Below are 21,113 nucleotides of genomic sequence, written 5' to 3'. Positions count from 1 at the left end.
CGACTCTCACCCTATACAGATGGACATGAGACCCAGACAAAACGAGGACTAGGTTAGTGACGCCGGTCAAGCTCAGCTGGGCACCAGTATATCTAGCGGCATTAACCAATTCAGCCACAAGGGGCACTGTTGCTATAGATATATGCTCAGTATCACTACCTTCCCAAACTGAGGAAAACTGCACGTAACAGGAAATATTAAACCATAACAAACACAAACAGTTGAATGTAAAGGACCTCAATGGCTCTGAAACATTCATCAGCTACTAGAGAAATCTATCCTGCAATACCATACCCAGCCTGCAGATGGCGGTACTCTCTAGCCTGTCCAAGGGCAAGTAAGAATCCACTTTTCAATTGCTCTTTATTCATTTATTTTTTATAGTTTTAGATTTATTGGCCTTCTTCTTCTGACTTTTTCAGCTTTCAAATGGGAGTCGCTGACCAGAGCAGCCAAAAAACTATTGCTCTTTCAGGCTATAATTTTATTGTTACTTTAAATTTCTTTTCTTTCAGTTCAGGCCTCTCCATATGAGGTTACTGTGTCTATATATTATACAGTTACTGTCTGTGTGTATATGATATGGGGGTGTCTATATATTATACAGTTACTGTCTGTGTGTATATGATATGGGGGTTGTGTCTATATATTATACAGTTACTGTCTGTGTGTATATGATATGGGGGTGTCTATATATTATACAGTTACTGTCTGTGTGTATATGATATGGGGTGTCTATATATTATACAGTTACTGTCTGTGTGTATATGATATGGGGGTGTCTATATATTATACAGTTACTGTCTGTATGTATATGATATGGGGGTGTCTATATATTATACAGTTACTGTCTGTGTGTATATGATATGGGGGGTGTCTATATATTATACAGTTACTGTCTGTGTGTATATGATATGGGGGTGTCTATATTTTATACAGTTACTGTCTGTGTGTATATGATATGGGGGTGTCTATATATTATACAGTTACTGTCTGTGTGTATATGATATGGGGGTGTCTATATATTATACAGTTACTGTCTGTGTGTATATGATATGGGGGTGTCTATATATTATACAGTTACTGTCTGTGTGTATATGATATGGGGGTGTCTATATATTATACAGTTACTGTCTGTGTGTATATGATATGGGGGTGTCTATATATTATACAGTTATGTCTGTGTGTATATGATATGGGGGTGTCTATATATTATACATTACTGTCTGTGTGTATATGATATGGGGGTGTCTATATATTATACAGTTACTGTCTGTGTGTATATGATATGGGGTGTCTATATATTATACAGTTACTGTCTGTGTGTATATGATATGGGGTGTCTATATATTATACAGTTACTGTCTGTGTGTATATGATATGGGGGTGTCTATATATTATACAGTTACTGTCTGTGTGTATATGATATGGGGTGTCTATATATTATACAGTTACTGTCTGTGTGTATATGATATGGGGGTGTCTATATATTATACAGTTACTGTCTGTGTGTATATGATATGGGGGTGTCTATATATTATACAGTTACTGACTGTGTGTATATGATATGGGGGTGTCTATATATTATACAGTTACTGTCTGTGTGTATATGATATGGGGGTGTCTATATATTATACATTACTGTCTGTGTGTATATGATATGGGGGTGTCTATATATTATACAGTTACTGTCTGTGTGTATATGATATGGGGTGTCTATATATTATACAGTTACTGTCTGTGTGTATATGATATGGGGTGTCTATATATTATACAGTTACTGTCTGTGTGTATATGATATGGGGGTGTCTATATATTATACAGTTACTGTCTGTGTGTATATGATATGGGGGTGTCTATATATTATACAGTTACTGTGTGTATATGATATGGGGGTGTCTATATATTATACAGTTAGTGTCTGTGTGTATATGATATGGGGGTGTCTATATATTATACAGTTACTGTCTGTATGTATATGATATGGGGGTGAAAGGATAAGTAAACCTTTAAAATAAGTAAATGTAGAATTGATGAAGGGGCTATTAAATAGTCAGCACTTTTGTAATTTACATTCATTATTTTTTATTCTTTTAATTCCAAGATATTAAGGGATACATGTACTGTGAAAATGAATGAATTTTATTACCAGTCTGACCACCAAGTAGTCAAGGAAGTTGTCAGGAGAAAGAAAGAGGCTGATGTTCTTCTGCTTAGGAAAGATGTGAGAAAGGTTTCTAATTTTATTCCTAAGCAGAAGAACATCAGCCTCTTTCTTTCTCCTGACAACTTCCTTGACTACTTGCTGGTCAGACTGGTGGGAAACTGACCAGCAGGTGGCGCTGTTGTAACAAAATTCATTCATTTTAACAGTACATGTATCCCTTAATATCTTGGAATCCACAGAAAAAAAATTAATGAATGTTTAATCACAAAAGTGCTGACAATAGCCCCTTCATCAATTCTACATTTACTTATTTTAAAGGTTTGCTTATCAAGTGCACGTGTGCGTATATGATATAGGGATTAGGGAATGTCAGTGTTGGAAGGAAACATTATCTTACCCTGGGGCAATTACAGATGGCATTAATATTACACAAGAGGCATTATGGGATTGTAGATTATGGGACAGGCAGCTATTGGCTCAATCCTTTTACAGACAGGACAATACAAGTCAATTGTTTCTGGGAGGTTTTGGGTTTCAGACCGGGATCCTGTTTCTTTCAATAAGATATTTGAATAAATCTGGGGACAATCTCACACGAGGTTCTTGACAGTTCTGCACAGCTGGGAGCAATTTGTGCCTTATTTTCCTGCTGAATTGGAGCGGTTCTATTACTGTTATTATTATCATTTGCCTATAACATGCCAGTATAGTCTGCATGCGGTTATTGGGCCTGGCACGTCTCGGGTGGGGGGAGCTGCATAGAGATTTTACAGTCCCCTACACTGCAGTCTGATAAAATTGCATTTATTAACTCCTTTGTAGCTGGACACATCCATAATATATACACTTGTACCGCTAACAATGCTGATATAATAAATGTCAGCCTGGAAACTGTATCTGCATCTTCCCTATTGAAGCAGAGAAATGAAACCTAACCCATGTTAAAGAGGTATAAATTAACAGTTAGTATGATGTAGAGAGGGATATTCTGAGACAATTTGCAATTGGTTTTCATTTTTTATTATTTGTGGTTTTTGACTTATTTAGCAGCTCTCCAGTTTGCAGTTTCCGCAATTTGGTTGCTGGGTCCAAATTCCCCTAGCAACCATGCATTGATTTGAATAAGAGACTGGAATATGAATAGGAGAGGGCTGAATAGGAAGGTGAGTAATAAAAAGTAGCAATAACAATACATTTGTAGCCTTACAGAGCATTTGTTGTTTAAATGGGGTCAGTGACACCAATTTAAAAGCTGGTAAGAGTCAGAAGGGAATTAAAAAAAAATGTTAGAAAAATAAGAAAATAAAAGACAAATTGAAATGTTGCTTAACATGTCTATAACATACTAAAAGTTAACTTAAAGGGATCCTGTCATCGGAAAACATGTTTTTTTCAAAACACATCAGTTAATAGTGCTACTCCAGCAGAATTCTGCACTGAAATCCATTTCTCAAAAGAGCAAACAGATTTTTTTATATTCAATTTTAAAATCTGACATGGGGCTAGACATATTGTCAATTTCCCAGCTGCCCCTGGTCATGTGACTTGTGCCTGCACTTTAGGAGAGAACTGCTTTCTGGCAGGCTGCTGTTTTTCCTTCTCAATGTAACTGAATGTGTCTCAGTGAGACATGGGTTTTTACTATTGAGTGTTGTTCTTAGATCTACCAGGCAGCTGTTATCTTGTGTTAGGGAGCTGCTATCTGGTTACCTTCCCATTGTTCTGTTGTTTGGGCTGCTGGGGGGGGGGTGATATCACTCCAACTTGCAGTACAGCAGTAAGAGTGACTGAAGTTTATCAGAGCACAAGTCACATGACTTGGGGCAGCTGGGAAAACTGACAAAATGTCTAGCCCCATGTCAGATTCAAAATTGAATATAAAAAAATCTGTTTGTTCTTTTGAGAAATGGATTTCAGTGCAGAATTCTGCTGGAGCAGCACTATTAACTGATTCATTTTGATTTTTTTTTCTCCCCATGACAGTATCCCTTTAAAGGTGGATTGCAGTTTCAGCAATCTGGTTGCTGGGTCCAAATTCCCCTAGCAACCATGCACTGGTTTAAATAAGAGACAGGAATATGAATAGGAGAGGCCTGAATAGAAAGATGAAGAATAAAAAGTAGCAATAACAACATATTTGTAGCCTTACTGAGACTGGAAATAAGAGACTGGAATATGAACAGGAGAGGCCTGAATAGAAAGGCGAGTAATAGAGTAGCAATAACAATACAGAGCATTTGTTTTATTAGATGGGGTCAGTGACCCCCATTTAAAAGCTATAAAGAGTCAAAAGAAGGCAAATAATTCAAAAACTATAAAAAAATAAATAATGAATACCAACTGAAAAGTTGATTACAACTAGCCATTCTATAACATACTAAAAGATTGTGATGCTCAGTGGAAAAATACTAATCCTATGTAATTCCCTAGTTCTGACTTATGCAACAATATAAAGGAAGCCAGCCGACTGCATACCTGTCTGTTCAAGTATTGCGAGGACTGGAGCCTTTGCCTAAGAACAACGGCCCTCAGCTACATTGTTTCAACAGTCGCAACCAGCAGTTAGTGCAGAAAATAGCCCGGGACAAACCTTGGTAATGTATGTGTGCTGCACTGAGAATGTGTCATAAATAAAGGCGGTTCACTTGAAATGGTATTTTCTTTCTTCATGTAAAATTATTTGGAGAGGCAGTTTGAAGCCCCTATATGGCTAAAGCTAAAGAGATCTGCCTCATGGAATTGGTACTATTAAAGGGGTTGATAATCTCTAAATTAACTGTTAGTAGGATGTAGAGAGGGATATTCTGAGACAATTTGCAATTGGTTTTGATTTTTTTTATTATTAGTGTTTTTTTAGTTATTTAGCTTTTTATTCAGCAGCTCTCCAGTTTGCAATTTCAGCCATCTGGTTGCTAGGGTCTAACTTGCCCTAGCAACCATGCATTGATTTGAATAAGAGACTGGAATATGAATAGGAGAGGCCTGAATAGAAAGATGAGGAATAAAAAGTAGCAATGACAATACATTTTTAGCCTTACAGAGCATTTGTTTTTTAGATGGGGTCAGTGACCCCCATTTAAAAGCCGGAAAGAGTCAGAAGGCAAATGATTCAAAAACTCTCAAAAATAAATAATGAATGTGTAACTTTAGAGAGCATTTAGTTGGGTCAGTGACCCCAATTTGAAAACTGGAAAGAGTCAGAAGTAGAAAACTATTAAAAAATAAAGACCAACTGAAAAGTTGCTTAGAAATGGCCATTCTAGAACATAGTAAAAGTTACCTGAAAGGTGATCTACCCCTTTAAGCCAGGCCAGAACAGGTTGATGCAGTATGGACCCCTTTCCTAGGGGACGTTGGCCATGAGGTTGCTATGGTCCAAATTACCCTAGCAACCATGCATTTCATTGAATAAGAGACTGAAACATGAATAGGAGAGGCCTGAATAGAAGGATCAGGAATAAAAAGTAACAATAACAACACATTTGTAGCCTTACAGAGCATTTGTTTTTTACACGGGGTCAGTGACCCCCATTTGAAAGCTGGAAAGAGTCAGAAAAAGAAAAGTTATTTAGATATAGCCTTTCTATAACCTACTAAAAGTAAACTTAAAGCTGAACCACCTCTTTACTAAGGAATGTGGAGGCTGAAATAGCAGGGCCTATCCTGGGTCTCAGTCCGGACCTGGTTACAGCACTTCCCGCCAAACTTCAGTCCCTATAAGATAAGGAAAAGTAAGGTGTGTGAGAGACACAGCAAAGTCCTGTTCTTACACGAAACAAAGGGAAGGCGCAGGGCGAGGCTTGACACGCTCGGAAATACCCGCTATCGCTTCCCATTGGAGCAACCAACTTCCAAAGCGGCCATGTTGCCGGAGGCGGAAGTGTAGAACTGTTGACAACTTCCCGGTCGACTTTGACAGCTGCGAGCGCCTCGTCTTGGTTAGCCCCGCCCCCAGCGGCCGCCAATGGGCAGGTGAGGAGCCGGTTTCCCAAAAGGGCCAGCTGAGACTTTCAGGAACAAAACGCGGTTATGTTTTCCCCTAATCCCCTGCCCTCTTAACCCGCCCGGCCCGAACCCCTCGCTCGTTTGGGAGGACCCCCTGAGGGAAAAAGTCAGAGCCGGCGGCTGCCACCGGAAAAGGAGAATCCATACCCTCCCCGGAAATCCGGGCCGGCGGCCCCGGGTGGCTCACGGAAAAAGATCCGCGTGGACTGGGGAGTTGCTGCAGATCCACGGGGGCCCCCTGCTGGAGGGCTGAGTCTGAAGGACATTTCCCTGGGGGGCGCGCCCGGGGTTTCCGCCCCCGTGCGGCTTTCCCCAACCCCCCGGGAGCCCCCCAGACGACCCCTTTTAGTTCGAGCTGGAGGGAAACAGCGGGCCGGGTGCCACCTTCCCATAATTGGAGGGTGGTGTTGGCAAGTCCCCTCCCTTTCTGCCTGGGCCGAGTCATTGCCGCCGCGCCTCCTTTCCCCGACTGCCCCCCTCACTGGGCCTCCCGCCCTGCCCACCCCACATCGACTTCCACGTACTCACAGTTTTGAGGGGCCGCCCAATGCCCCAACTCACCTCCATCATCGTCACCCAACGAAGAAGGTCATCAAAGCCAAGCAACCCGCCCAACTACAAGATCAGGTACTGGGGGCCCGGGGTACTCCCGCCCAACTACAAGTCATTATGGGGTCCCGGGTACACCTCCCTGCCCAACTACAAGTCAGGTACTGGGGGTCCCTGGGGTACACCTCCGCCCCAAATACAAAATCAGGACTGGGGTCCTGGGGTACACCTCCTGCCAACACAAATCAGGAGGGGCCCGGGGTACCCCTCCTGCCAAAAAAAAACAGGTACTGGGACCCGGGGGGACAGTCCCGCCCAACCTAAATAGGTATGGGATCCCTGGTACATCCCTTCCCAACTCAGATCAGGTACTGGGGGTCCCGGGGTACAGTCTCCACCCAACTACGACAGGTACTGGGGTCCCTGGGGTAACCCCTCCTGCCAACTAACAAGATCAGGTCTGGGGGTCCCGGGGTACACCCCCTCCCAACAAAAAAAACAGGTAACTTGGGGACCCCGGGTACAGTCTCCTCCCAACTACAAGACAGGTACTGGTTTCCCTGGGGGGAACTCCCTCCCAACTTCAAGATAGTACTGGGACCTGGGGTCACTTTCCTGCCCAACACAAATCAATGGGGTTGGTAAACCTTGGGGGTTTTTGGGGTACACTGCTCAACTGCAGGGTCAGGTACTGGGGATCTTTGGGCAATGGGACAGTGTGTTTCCCCAGTGTAATTTCAAGGAGAACGTTTGTATTTCAGGCCTTGGTGTTGCTTACATTTTGTCAAATCTGCAGCCGATCCCTAAAACATCTGATTTCACAGCTCACACCCACCAAAACGCAAACCCTGGGCATAATAATAATTTGGGAAAGCCCAAATTGTAAATAGCTCCGATATCCAGCCACCTCCAAGCTGAATGATCATAGAACTCTCCTCTGTGGTAAAATGGGAAGTATTCACCCACAGGACTGAAACCCAAACAAGTCCTACGCATTTCTAAAATAACGCATGACTGTTGCTCCCCAAAAAAAAAAGGGTCCCTCAAGGCCAAAACGGGAAAAGGATTTACGATTTGCTTTGGTCCGTGTCTTTATCAGGGTTTATATTTGTTATATATTGTTAACTGGGAATATGTAAATGCCTTTATATAGTCAAACGTGTTATAGTCCAGGAATCTCTAGAACAGAAAGTAACTGCCCACCCCCAAACCTGACCCTAAGTAACTTTCAAACTGCCCCCTATCTTGGAACCTATGGGCTTCTATTTACCCTTAAAGCAAAACCGTTGAGCAATATATAGGGAATATACACCTTATAAGGGTTGTTCACCTTTAAATTAAGTTAGTATGATGTAGAGAGTGATATTCTGAGATCATTTGCAATTGGGTTTAATATTTTATTATTTGGGATTATTGAGTTATTTATCTTTTCATTCAGCAGCTCTTAATTTCAGCAATCTGGTTGCTAGGGTCCAAATTACCCTAGCAACCACGCATTGCTTTGAATATGAGACTGGAATATGAAGAGGAGAGGCCTGAATAGAAAGATGAGTAACAATAACAATATATTTGTAGCCTTAAAGAGCAATTGTTTTTAAGACGATGTCGGTGACTCCCCCATTTGAGAGCTGGAAAGGGTCAGAAGAAAAAAACTAAATTAAAAAAAAAACTAAAATATATATATAAAAAAAAAAACATAATGAAGACCAATTGAAAAGTTGCTGAGAATTGGCCAATCTATGACATACTAAAAGTTATCTTAAGGGTGCACCTCCCCTTTAAGCACAATTGATGTTTTATTTGCACCCCTACTACCTGGCCCGTGATCAAGAGTGTTTGTTAAATATAGATTTAGTTCTGTATGAGGAACGGCTGCCAGCGTTTCATGCTTACAGCTAAGGAGGAGTTCATTATGGAGGTTTAACAGTGTTTGGCAATTTGAGTAATCGCCTTCTCCAACAATAACTCAAGACGAGTCCAGAAAACTGACAAATGAAATTACTTTGTTTCCTTGTTTTGCCCCATTTAGTTCATCATATAACCTAAACCAAAGTTTAACCAGTAGCAGCCCCTTTATTCAGCCGCTACTGAGCACAGGTGAATGTATCGCCCCTTTAAGATGAGGCAGAAAATGATTAATGGGCATAAATAAAATGCTGCAGGGTGGTGCGAAGGAGACGATCACTGAACAAAAGATTCGTTCTTCAAATTAGCGATGCACCAAGTCCAGGGTTCAGTTTGGAATTCGGGGTATCCGATCATATTGGCTGCTGTGTGTCTGCACTGTAAAGCCATTTAATCAGTGTTAGAACCTTCCTTGTATTGTGCAAGGTCACAGGGAGTTGGCAGCAAGGATTAATATTCATCACCATGCCACATGGCAGCTGTATATAAATATATATGTATATAGCTACGGGACTCTGCGTCATGCTTCCAGCTGCACAGTGACGGAAACCTTGGCCCTAACCTGCGCCTCTGACACTGCGCCCCTCACCCTGGACCCCTGACCCTGCGCCCCTGACCCTGCGCCCCTCACCCTGGACCCCTGACCCCGCGCCCCTCACCCTGTGCCCCTGACCCCGCGCCCCTCACCCTGCATTCCTATCCCAACACCCTGATCGTATAAGTGGAGTGAGAGCAGATGGCTGATAATAGAAGATAACAAGCCAGTGTTCTCTTTGCTGGGCCTTGGGCATGACATCAGGGCAGTCTAGTTAATGATTGGGGGTTGTTGTGCCACGTATGATGAGTTAAGTGCTGGAATTATGGCATGAGCAATAGAGGCTGTGGTTTCGTGCAATTTTGGGGCTATTTTGTACATGAATTAACATTAGGAATGTTATTTATTAAAGTCAGAATGCTAAAAACACAAAAAAAAATTAGTTTTTTGGGTTTTTTTTACTATAAAATCCGAATGTTTAGTGGAAAAAACAAAACAAAATTTTTTTGAGATTTATTTTACCCTGAAGCTGCAAAAAGTCAGAATCCAAAAATACTCCATCTTCAACCTGTCGAGGTCCTGTTGAAGTCAATGGCAGAGGTCCTATTTGCAATTTGAAGATATTATCTGCGCTGGGTTTTGTACAATAATCGGAACATTTCATGCTTTTCAGCAAATTTCATGAAAAATTAAGACATTCCGGGCGTCAAATTTGAAAAACGCATATTTTTCGGGCGACAATCTAAAAACAGTTAAGTTTTTCCCGATCCGATTAAAGGGGATGTTAACCCAAAAATAAAGCATTGCCCCATTCTTTCCTCATTCTCACATGGGTTTATCATTTTGCTATAGTCTGGCCCTTTCTTTTCTCTGGTCATTGCTTTTGCAGCGGAACGCTGGTAACCAGCTGACTTCTGTTGTTTCAAAAGTCATATCCACCAGGGCTGACACTAAAAGGGAAAGATACTCCTGTTATACAGTATTTACCATTAAACGAAAACCTGCTGCATAATGGAAAGTGGTAAAGGTATGGTAGTTATGTGGAAACCAGTTATCCAGAAAGCTCTGAATTAAGGGAAGGGCATCTCCCATAGGGGCAAATTCACTAAGATTCGTAGTTGCGCCAGGCGTAACTTCGCCGCACTTCGCCACACTTTGCCAGGCGTAGTTTCACCAGCGCTTCGCAAATTCACTAAAATCCGAAGTTGCGCTCAGGGGTAGCGTAAGGTTGCGAAGTTGCGCTAGCGTTGATTCGCTAAGTAAAGCGAAGTTACGCTAGCAAAGGCTAATTTACATACGGCGCCAAATTCAAATTTCAATGGAGGAATACATATCAGCACTACAAATGCCTAGAAAACCTTCAGAACATCAAATAAAAATTTTATTTTGCCCTACACAAGTGCCCACTGTATAGGTAAGTTGCCATGAGTCAGGAAATGTAGGGGGGAAGGAGGGGAGCCCCAAAAAATTTTTAGATCTTTTTCAGCCTATCACCCATAATGTAGAAAACACGCCAGCGTTTTTTGGGACTTAGAAAAAATTTTGACTTTTTTGAAGCAATCCCTATCTACTCTATTGCGCTTCGCCTGGTCTGTGGTGGCGAAGGAAGTCTAGCGTAAAAGGTAGTGTTCAGTACACTGCGCGCGTTAGTGAATTTGCGTAGTTACGTCGCTAGCGAACCTTCGCCAGGCGTAAGGGTGTGAAGTAACACTAGCAAAACTACGCCAAACGTTAGCGAAGTAACGCTAGCGTTCGGCGCTTAGTGAATTTGCCCCATAGACTCCATTTTATCCAAATAACTCAAATTTTTAAAAATGTTTTCCTTTTTCTGTGTAATAATAAAACAGTCGCTTGTACTTGATCCCAACTAAGATATAATTAATCCTTATTGGAAGCAAAACCAGCCTATTGGGTTTATTTAATGTTTATATGATTTTCTAGTAGACTTATGGTATTAAGATCGGGGTTATGGAAAAATCCGTTATCCAGAAAACCCCAGTCCTGAGCATTCTGGATAAAGGGTCCCATACTTGTACAGAAAACCATGTTCTTTCAATAATCTAAATGTTAATTTTGGCTTTGGATGAAATCGATGTCAGTAGATGAACTAATCTGTGTGAGGGTTTAGGTTTCAGTGAATTATTCATTAATATATATATATATATTTATGACGCTGCTCCATATTCACTTTCATTGCAATCGCTCCGCAGGCCTCAGATGATACAGAGATATGAGGCAAGAAAACAAAGAAACGGCCAAGTTGCTCAATTCCCTGAAAGCGAGTCTGGAAATAGGGAAGTTGGGTTTCGGTGTCGGATACTTGTGGGTTTAAGTCACTCCGGCAGCTCCGTGCGAGATTAGAAATGCAACTAAATTCTTGTGTAATCCCAGGGAAAGAGATTGTAACACAGCAACTTTACTTTGTTTGCTCATTGTTTTTATAGGCCGGCGCGTAGGCCCACAAGTTAATTATTAATTCCCTGATACTGGCAGTCTTTCGGGTTTTTAGCGAGGAAACAAATTGTTACTTAAAGACGTGGAGCCGGACAGTCTCTTATAGGAATTAGTGACGTATAAGCACCCACTGGCATGTCTGGCTTCAATGACACAATCATGAAGAAATCATCTGTGTGCTGAGATTCTAGCTATCTGTATAACAGAACATTCTGTCCCAGTGGCTGCACAGATCCTATCTGATCCATATTGTAAGCAACAGTCCTGTCCTGCTTTATGGCAGCTGAGATTCTAGCTATCTGTATAACAGAACATTCTGTCCCAGTGGCTGCACAGATCCTATCTGATCCCCATTGTAAGCAGCATCCTGTCCTGCTTTATGGCAGCTGAGATTCTAGCTATCTGTTATAACAGAACATTCTGTCCCAGTGGCTGCACAGATCCTATCTGATCCCCATTGTAAGCAGCAGTCCTGTCCTGCTTTATGGCAGCTGAGATTCTAGCTATCTGTATAACAGAACATTCTGTCCCAGTGGCTGCACAGATCCTATCTGATCCCCATTGTAAGCAGCAGTCCTGTCCTGCTTTATGGCAGCTGAGATTCTAGCTATCTGTATAACAGAACATTCTGTCCCAGTGGCTGCACAGATCCTATCTGATCCCCATTGTAAGCAGCAGTCCTGTCCTGCTTTATGACAGCTGAGATTCTAGCTATCTGTATAACAGAACATTCTGTCCCAGTGGCTGCACAGATCCTATCTGATCCCCATTGTAAGCAGCAGTCCTGTCCTGCTTTATGGCAGCTGAGATTCTAGCTATCTGTATAACAGAACATTCTGTCCCAGTGGCTGCACAGATCCTATCTGATCCCCATTGTAAGCAGCAGTCCTGTCCTGCTTTATGGCAGCTGAGATTCTAGCTATCTGTATAACAGAACATTCTGTCCCAGTGGCTGCACAGATCCTATCTGATCCCCATTGTAAGCAGCAGTCCTGTCCTGCTTTATGGCAGCTGAGATTCTAGCTATCTGTATAACAGAACATTCTGTCCCAGTGGCTGCACAGATCCTATCTGATCCCCATTGTAAGCAGCAGTCCTGTCCTGCTTTATGGCAGCTGAGATTCTAGCTATCTGTATAACAGAACATTCTGTCCCAGTGGCTGCACAGATCCTATCTGATCCCCATTGTAAGCAGCAGTCCTGTCCTGCTTTATGGCAGCTGAGATTCTAGCTATCTGTATAACAGAGCATTCTGTCCCAGTGGCTGCACAGATCCTATCTGATCCCCATTGTAAGCAGCAGTCCTGTCCTGCTTTATGGCAGCGGAGATTCATGGCTTCTCACTACATGTTCCCTTTTGGGGGGATTAATATTAGAAACATTATCTTATCTTCAGATTACTGAACTGATGCCTTGTGACACTTACATAGAGTGCCCATCTGTAACCTGCTGATACAAATGTTGTGTTTGTGTATATAATAATCAGACGTGAATAATTTAGCTGTGTTGCCCCGTTACACTGCACCAGGGAATAATAAAGTCTGACAGCGCCTGTTGATATATTCCTCCCTCCTAATGTACAATCTGGCCCAAACCTGGAGATTTCGGCAAAAAGAGATGACTTCATTTGTATCCTATTGGCCAATCAGAAGATGGGAAAGGCAGGCGCAGCCTCCCAAATGCATGCTGGGAATTGTAGTTCTAAAGCATTTGGTATGCAGAGGTTAGATATATAAAGTTATGGATGTATTTATGTGGATCATCTAAAGAGAACTCTTTACATGTCAGAAAAATAAATCATCCCCAAGTGATGGCAAAATCATGTGTTGAAGCCAAGGTGCGCGTCCGGATCCTGTTTTTGTTGGCACAGCGATAATTAGGAACATGTGACTCCCAAAGTGGTGGTTTTAAGTAAGAATGACTCAATAGCAAAACATTTAAGGGCTGCACGCGAGACACAAGGTTCTCTCATTCAAAGTGGCTCCCTGTAGCAGTATGGGCATTTCTTATTTTTTTTTTTATAATTTTTTATTATTATTTATTATTATTATAACTGCATGGTGGGACATGGGCATTTCAATAAAACAAGGCATGCCAACGGTGCCATCATAAGCTGTAAGAGGAATGGCCCTTTGTCTGACTCACATAAGCAAATCATTCAGCAATTTGGTAACCGGTGCACCAGGCAAATGCCCAGGAAAGACCCATAAATGTGATTTTATGTATAGTAGTGAGTGGCAACCAGACCCCAGTGTGCCATGCAGACGGTATCTCTCTGTACAGACTATGAGCAAACTTAGGGGACTGTTCCTGCTGAATTGTGCTTAGTATAGGGGAATGCCTATGCTGCCATAGTTTTATGTGATCTCTCTGTACAGACTATGAGCAAACTTAGGGGACTGTTCCTGCTGAATTGTGCTTAGTATAGGGGAATGCCTATGCTGCCATAGTTTTATGTGATCTCTCTGTACAGACTATGAGCAAACTTAGGGGACTGTTCCTGCTGAATTGTGCTTAGTACAGGGAATACCTATGCTGCCACAGTTTTATGGGATCTCTCTGTACAGACTATGAGCAAACTTAGGGGACTGTTCCTGCTGAATTGTGCTTAGTACAGAGGAATACCTATGCTGCCACAGTTTTATGTGATCTCTCTGTACAGACTATGAGCAAACTTAGGGGACTGTTCCTGCTGAATTGTGCTTAGTACAGGGAATACCTATGCTGCCATAGTTTTATGGGATCTCTCTGTACAGACTATGAGCAAACTTAGGGACTGTTCCTGCTGAATTGTGCTTAGTACAGGGGAATACCTATGCTGCCACAGTTTTATGGGATCTCTCTGTACAGACTATGAGCAAACGTAGGGACTGTTCCTGCTGAATTGTGCTTAGTACAAGGAATACCTATGCTGCCATAGTTTTATGGGATCTCTCTGTACAGACTATGAGCAAACTTAGAGGACTGTTCCTGCTGAATTGTGCTTAGTACAGAGGAATACCTATGCTGCCATAGTTTTATGTGATCTCTCTGTACAGACTATGAGCAAACTTAGGGGACTGTTCCTGCTGAATTGTGCTTAGTACAGGGAATACCTATGCTGCCATAGTTTTATGGATCTCTCTGTACAGACTATGAGCAAACTTAGGGACTGTTCCTGCTGAATTGTGCTTAGTACAGGGGAATACCTATGCTGCCACAGTTTTATGGGATCTCTCTGTACAGACTATGAGCAAACGTAGGGACTGTTCCTGCTGAATTGTGCTTAGTACAAGGAATACCTATGCTGCCATAGTTTTATGGGATCTCTCTGTACAGACTATGAGCAAACTTAGAGGACTGTTCCTGCTGAATTGTGCTTAGTACAGAGGAATACCTATGCTGCCATAGTTTTATGGAATCTTTCTGTACAGACTATGAGCAAACTTAGAGGACTGTTCCTGCTGAATTGTGCTTAATACATGGGAATACCTATGCTGCCATAGTTTTATGGGATCTCTCTGTACAGGCTATGAGCAAACTTAGGGACTGTTCCTGCTGAATTGTGCTTAGTACAGGAGAATACATATGTTTCCATAGTTTTATGGGATCTCTCTGTACAGACTATGAGCAAATTTAGGGGCTGTTCCTGCTGAATTGTGCTTAGTACAGGGGATACCTATGCTGCCATAGTTTTATGGGATCTCTCTGTACAGACTATGAGCAAACTTAGGGGCTGTTCCTGCTGAATTGTGCTTAGTACAGGGGATACCTATGCTGCCATAGTTTTATGGGATCTCTCTGTACAGACTATGAGCAAACTTAGGGGCTGTTCCTGCTGAATTGTGCTTAGTACAGGGGATACCTATGCTGCCATAGTTTTATGGGATCTCTCTGTACAGACTATGAGCAAACTTAGGGGCTGTTCCTGCTGAATTGTGCTTAGTACAGAGGAATACCTATGCTGCCATAGTTTTATGGGATCTCTCTGTACAGGCTATAAGCCATTTCTGCTGAATTGTGCTTATGGAATAATGCTGCCATATTATAGCTTGCCACTATTTATAAAAACCCCAAACAGCTATTTTCTACTTTCCGTGCTTTGATGAAGTCTTTGCATGCCCCTGAGATTGATTACTTATATACCTGCACAACAGTAGGATTATGACAAGTGACCAGACAACACACAGGAGACTCAGACCACAATAATTAAATATTCTTTCCCTTTAATATTCCCAATGGAGCAAAGAAATATTTAATTATATTTTCCCATACAATTTTCTATTGCTCAGATGTATTGTCCTTCCAACTGAACCTGACAGTTGTGTTGCTAATGAATGTGAGGTTGTGTTTGCTCGGCACTGGCTGAGTGCTGTAGTTATGCTGTTCTAATGGGCCTGTCACAATGAGTGATGGTTGCTAGACTGCCTGTGCATGGTGATTGTTAATTGGCTGGACAGTAAATAATTCAATGCTAAGCTTGTGACATATCCCCCCTTTATAAAAAGTATTGTAGAAATCACCTGATGGGTATAGATACCCGGCTATAAGCAAAAATGGGCCTTTGATCAGTAGTGAGCAGCAGGAGGGCAGCAGTTGCTCCAGTCTTTATCTGATTCCAGCTTTCAAATGGGGGTCACTGACCCCATCTAAAAACAGATGCTCCATAAGGCTATGAATTTTAGCTATTGCTACTTTTTATTACTCTTCTTTCTATTCAGGCCTCTCCTATTCATATTCCAGTCTCTTATACAAATCAGTGCATGGTTGCTAGGGTCATTTGGACCTTAGCAACTAGATGGCTGAAATTACAAGATGGAGAGCTGCTGAAAAAGCTAAATAACCCCAAAACCACAATTAATAATAAATGAAAACCAATTGCAAATACCACTTTCTACATCATACTAAGGGGCAAATTTATCAATGGTTGAATTGAAATTTGAATTTTCAGGGGTTTGTGTGGTCAAATCTGTCATTCGACTAGGGGGTTATTCAAATTTGATTCAAGTTTTTTAAAAAAATTAGATTTTCCAGATTTATCATACGCTGTCCCTTTTAAGAACTCAAATTCGCCACTTAAAACCTGCCGAATTGCTGTTTAAGTCGATGGGAGATGCCCAGTTGATTGCTGCCTTCCCGACATTTCGAGGTTTTTTTTTTGAGAAAAAACTCAAATCCAGTTTTTAAAATTCGAATTGAATTTGATTCTAGTTTTCAGGTCGATTGCATTCAGCCGAGTTCGAATTCAGTTTTTCTTTCTAATAAATTTCGATTGGTGGAATTTTGAATTCATGGGAGTTTAGGGGAGTTTTCAAAATCTCTCATGAACTCGAAATTCGACCTTTGATAAATGTGCCTCTAAAAGTTAATGTAAAGGTTTACTGTCCCTTTATTGCAATTTATCTGTACAGTTCAACCTTCTTTTATTTATCCCCCATTCTTGCATGCTGCCAGACTTAATGCCTGCAAACCAGAGTATTTAAAGGGATTCTGTCATGATTTCTATGATGTATTTTTAATTATAAATGACACTGTTTACACTGCAAATAATTCACTGTACAATATAAAATGTCATTCCTGAAGCAGCAAGTGTATTTAGTTCTAATATTGGTGTGTAGGTGCATCTCAGCTCATTTTGCCTGGTCATGTGATTTCAGAAAGAGCCAGCACTTTAGGATGGAACTGCTTTCTGGCAGACTGTTGTTTCTCCTACTCAATGTAACTGAATGTGTCTCAGTGGGACCTGGATTTTACTATTGAGTGTTGTTTTTAGATCTACCAGGCAGCTGTTATCTTGTGTTAGGGAGCTGCTATCTGGTTACCTTCCCATTGTTCTGTTGTTAGGCCGCTGGGGGGAAAGGGAGGGGGGTGATATCACTCCAACTTGCAGTACAGCAGTTAAGAGTGTTTGAAGTTTATCAGAGCACAAGTCATATGACTTGGGGCAGCTAAGAAACTGACAATATGTCTAGCCCCATGTCAGATTTCAAAATTAAATATAAAAAAATCTGTTTGCTCTTTTGATAAACCGATTTCAGTTTAGAATTCTGCTGGAGCACCACTATTAACTGATTTGTTTTGAAAAAAAACATTTTTTTTTCCATGACCGTATCCCTTTAAATTCTAATTCCTTTCCCTTTAAAGTCGCCCCCCCCCCCAGCTTCCCCAGGGCCACGCTTGGCTTAGAGCACAGTTGGGCAGTGCCATGTGACAGTGACCCTTTCAGAAGATCACAAGTCATGTGCGTATGTAATACCTCGACTAATGCTTTGTACAGGGCAGCGGGGAGTTGCTGTGACAGCAGGTTGTCTGTGCAGAGCCATATGTTCAGCAGATTATAGAGGCACCAGTAACTCCCACTCACAGCAACATCCGACTTTAACTCATTTACAATCCTCCTTATTGCACTGACTTTATAGCCGAGTATAATACCTGGGGTAGGTTTATTATAGAGGTTAGTACAGGGGTATGCCTATGCATCTTGTCTTTGTCCAAGATTTAAACAGATTTAGTAGGCTGTTCCTGCTGAAGCTATGCCTGTGTAATTAAAGGGATTGTTCACCTTTAAATAAACTGTTAGTATGATGTAGAGAGTGAAATTCTGAGACCATTTGCAGTGGGTTTTCATTTTTTATTATTTGTGGTTTTTGTGTTATTTGTGCTTTTTATTCAGCAGCTCTCCGGTTTGCAATTTCAGCTAAGGTCCAAATTCCCCTAGCAACCATGCACTGATTTGAATAAGAGACTGGTATATGAATAGGACAGAAAGCAAATAAACTATAAAAAAAAAAGACCAATTGAAAAGTTTCTTAGAATTAGCCATTATTTAACATAATAAAAGTTAACTTAAACGAGTGGTTCATTGTTTCCTTTTTATACTTTTTGCATTATTTCCCTTCTTCTGACTTCTGAGCTTTCAAGTGTGGGGTCGCTGACTCCATCTAAAAAACAAATGCTCTGTAAGGCTACAAATGTTATTTCTACTTTTTATTACTCATCTTTCAATTCAGACCTCTCCTGTTCCTCTCCTCTTCCTATTAAAGGGGTGGTTCACCTTTAAGTTAACTTTTTAGGATGTTACAGAATGGCCAATTATAAGCAACTTTTCAATTGGTCTTCATTTTTTATTTTTTATAGGTTTTTAATTGTGTGTCTTCTTCTTTAAAATGGGGGTCAATGACCCCAACTAAAAACATATTCTCTGTAAGGCTACACATTCATAGTTATTGCTACTTTTTATTACTCATCTTTCTGTTCAATCCCTCTCCTATTCATATTCCAGTCTCTTATTCAAATCAATGCATGGTTGCTATGGTACCTGGGACCCTAGCGACCAGATGGCTACTGGAGAGCGGCTGAATAAAAAGCCAAATAACTCAAAAACCACAAATAATAAAAAATGACAACCAATTGCGATTTGTCACATAATATCACTCTCTACAACCTACTAAAATTTCATTTGAAGGTTAACAACCCCTTTAATCAAATCAATGCATGGTTGCTAGGTGAATTTAGACCCTAGCAACCAGACTGCTTAAATTGCAAACTGGAGAGCTGCTGAATAAAAAGCTAAATAAGTCAAAAACCACAAATAATAAAAAATGAAAACCAATTGCAAATAGTCTCAGAATATCCCTCTCTACATCATACTAACAGTTAATTTAAAGGGGAACAACCCCTTTAAAGGTGAATTAGTGGATAACACAGTACGTTTTGGAGTAGGACCTTTGTCGAGTGTATAGTGTCCTAATGGGGAATATCACAATGGTCTTTTTTTGGTTTTTCTATCTTTATCTAAATAGGTGTTATTGTCTCTTGTCAGGTCATTAGTGGGCTAAATATCCATCCACTTTAGGGTTCCTATACAACTGACATAGGGACGAGCCCGAAACCTGTGTAAAGAGCAGAAATTCTGGGAATCCACTGTTTTTCTAAAGACGCTTTGACTCCTAGAATTAAATAATTTTATAATTATATAAAAAAAAATAGTCTCCATTCCTCCTCTTAGTGGGGCTTTTTTGCGACGTTCCATTTTAATGAGATTTTTTACTACTACTAAATCCGTGCTCACCCCCCCCCCCACACCGCACGGCTGCCGGACAGATGCACTTTATTCAATGTGAGCACCAGGTGTGTGTGTGGCCCCCGCAGCTGCTGTAAGTACATCAAAGTCATACCTGTAGTATTAGATCATGGCTCCAGCCCTATGACATCATTCATATATCACATGGGAGGTGAGATCACAGGGTGCTGACATCGCTGGCTTGGGGCGCTGGGGGGGAGGAATGTGTTTTCCATTTCTCTGAGCAACATTAAAGGAAAACTAAGGGGCCCATTTGTAATGAATTGTCACAATGGCGTAGCTGTGAGTAATACCTTTGGAAACTCTGCAGCTCTCCAAACTTGTGTAGAAAACAGATTTAAAAAAAAAAATTAAGCTAAATAGAAAAATAGAAAAGCCGCTCCCATTGGAATGAATGGGGCCAGTGTTTCAGGAAAGCTGCACCGAGTTCAGAGCAGTGTGAAGTGTCTGTCCTTGAGTTATAAATACTGGTTTGTACTATTGAGCTTTTATTATGTGGAATATTGGTGCAACGGGAAATTCAAGCATAGGTATTCCCCTGTACTAAGCACAATTCAGCAGGAACAGTCCCTAAGTTTGCTCATAGTCTGTACAGAAAGATCCCATAAAACTATGGCAGCATAGGTATTCCCCTGTACTAAGCACAATTCAGCAGGAACAGACCCCTCAGTTTGCTCATAGTCTGTACAGAGAGATCCCATAAAACTATGGCAGCATAGGTATTCCCTGTACTAAGCACAATTCAGCAGGAACAGTCCCCTCAGTTTGCTCATAGTCTGTACAGAGAGATCCCATAAAACTATGACAGCATAGGTATTCCCTGTACTAAGCACAATTCAGCAGGAACAGTCCCCTAAGTTTGCTCATAGTCTGTACAGAGAGATCCCATAAAACTATGGCAGCATAGGTATTCCCTGTACTAAGCACAATTCAGCAGGAACAGTCCCTAAGTTTGCTCATAGTCTGTACAGAGAGATCCCATAAAACTATGGCAGCATAGGTATTCCCTGTACTAAGCACAATTCAGCAGGAACAGTCCCTAAGTTTGCTCATAGTCTGTACAGAAAGATCCCATAAAACTATGGCAGCATAGATATTCCCCTGTACTAAGCACAATTCAGCAGGAACAGACCCCTCAGTTTGCTCATAGTCTGTACAGAGAGATCCCATAAAACTATAGCAGCATAGGTATTCCCTGTACTAAGCACAATTCAGCAGGAACAGTCCCCTCAGTTTGCTCATAGTCTGTACAGAGAGATCCCATAAAACTATGACAGCATAGGTATTCCCCTGTACTAAGCACAATTCAGCAGGAACAGTCCCCTAAGTTTGCTCATAGTCTGTACAGAGAGATCCCATAAAACTATGGCAGCATAGGTATTCCCTGTACTAAGCACAATTCAGCAGGAACAGTCCCTAAGTTTGCTCATAGTCTG

The 21,113-nt window shown here is 41.3% G+C and overlaps 1 protein-coding gene across 1 annotated transcript in view; it reads left to right on the top strand.

Moving 5' to 3' along the window:
- The first annotated feature begins 6,131 nt into the window (after positions 1–6,131).
- The window catches only part of pdzd8.L (PDZ domain containing 8 L homeolog), a 49,020-nt gene continuing 34,038 nt past the window's right edge, over positions 6,132–21,113 (top strand). Inside the window, exons 1-2 of the mRNA XM_041570027.1 lie at positions 6,132–6,139; positions 6,614–6,799. Of these exons, the coding sequence (XP_041425961.1) occupies positions 6,132–6,139; positions 6,614–6,799 (194 nt within the window). The remainder of the gene's footprint in view (positions 6,140–6,613; positions 6,800–21,113) is intronic.

This window comes from Xenopus laevis, chromosome 7L (genome assembly GCF_017654675.1).
Source record: "Xenopus laevis strain J_2021 chromosome 7L, Xenopus_laevis_v10.1, whole genome shotgun sequence".
Lineage (NCBI taxonomy): Eukaryota > Metazoa > Chordata > Amphibia > Anura > Pipidae > Xenopus > Xenopus laevis.
The sequence above is the reverse complement of the archived record's forward strand: the minus strand, read 5'-3'. Positions and strand labels throughout refer to the sequence as shown.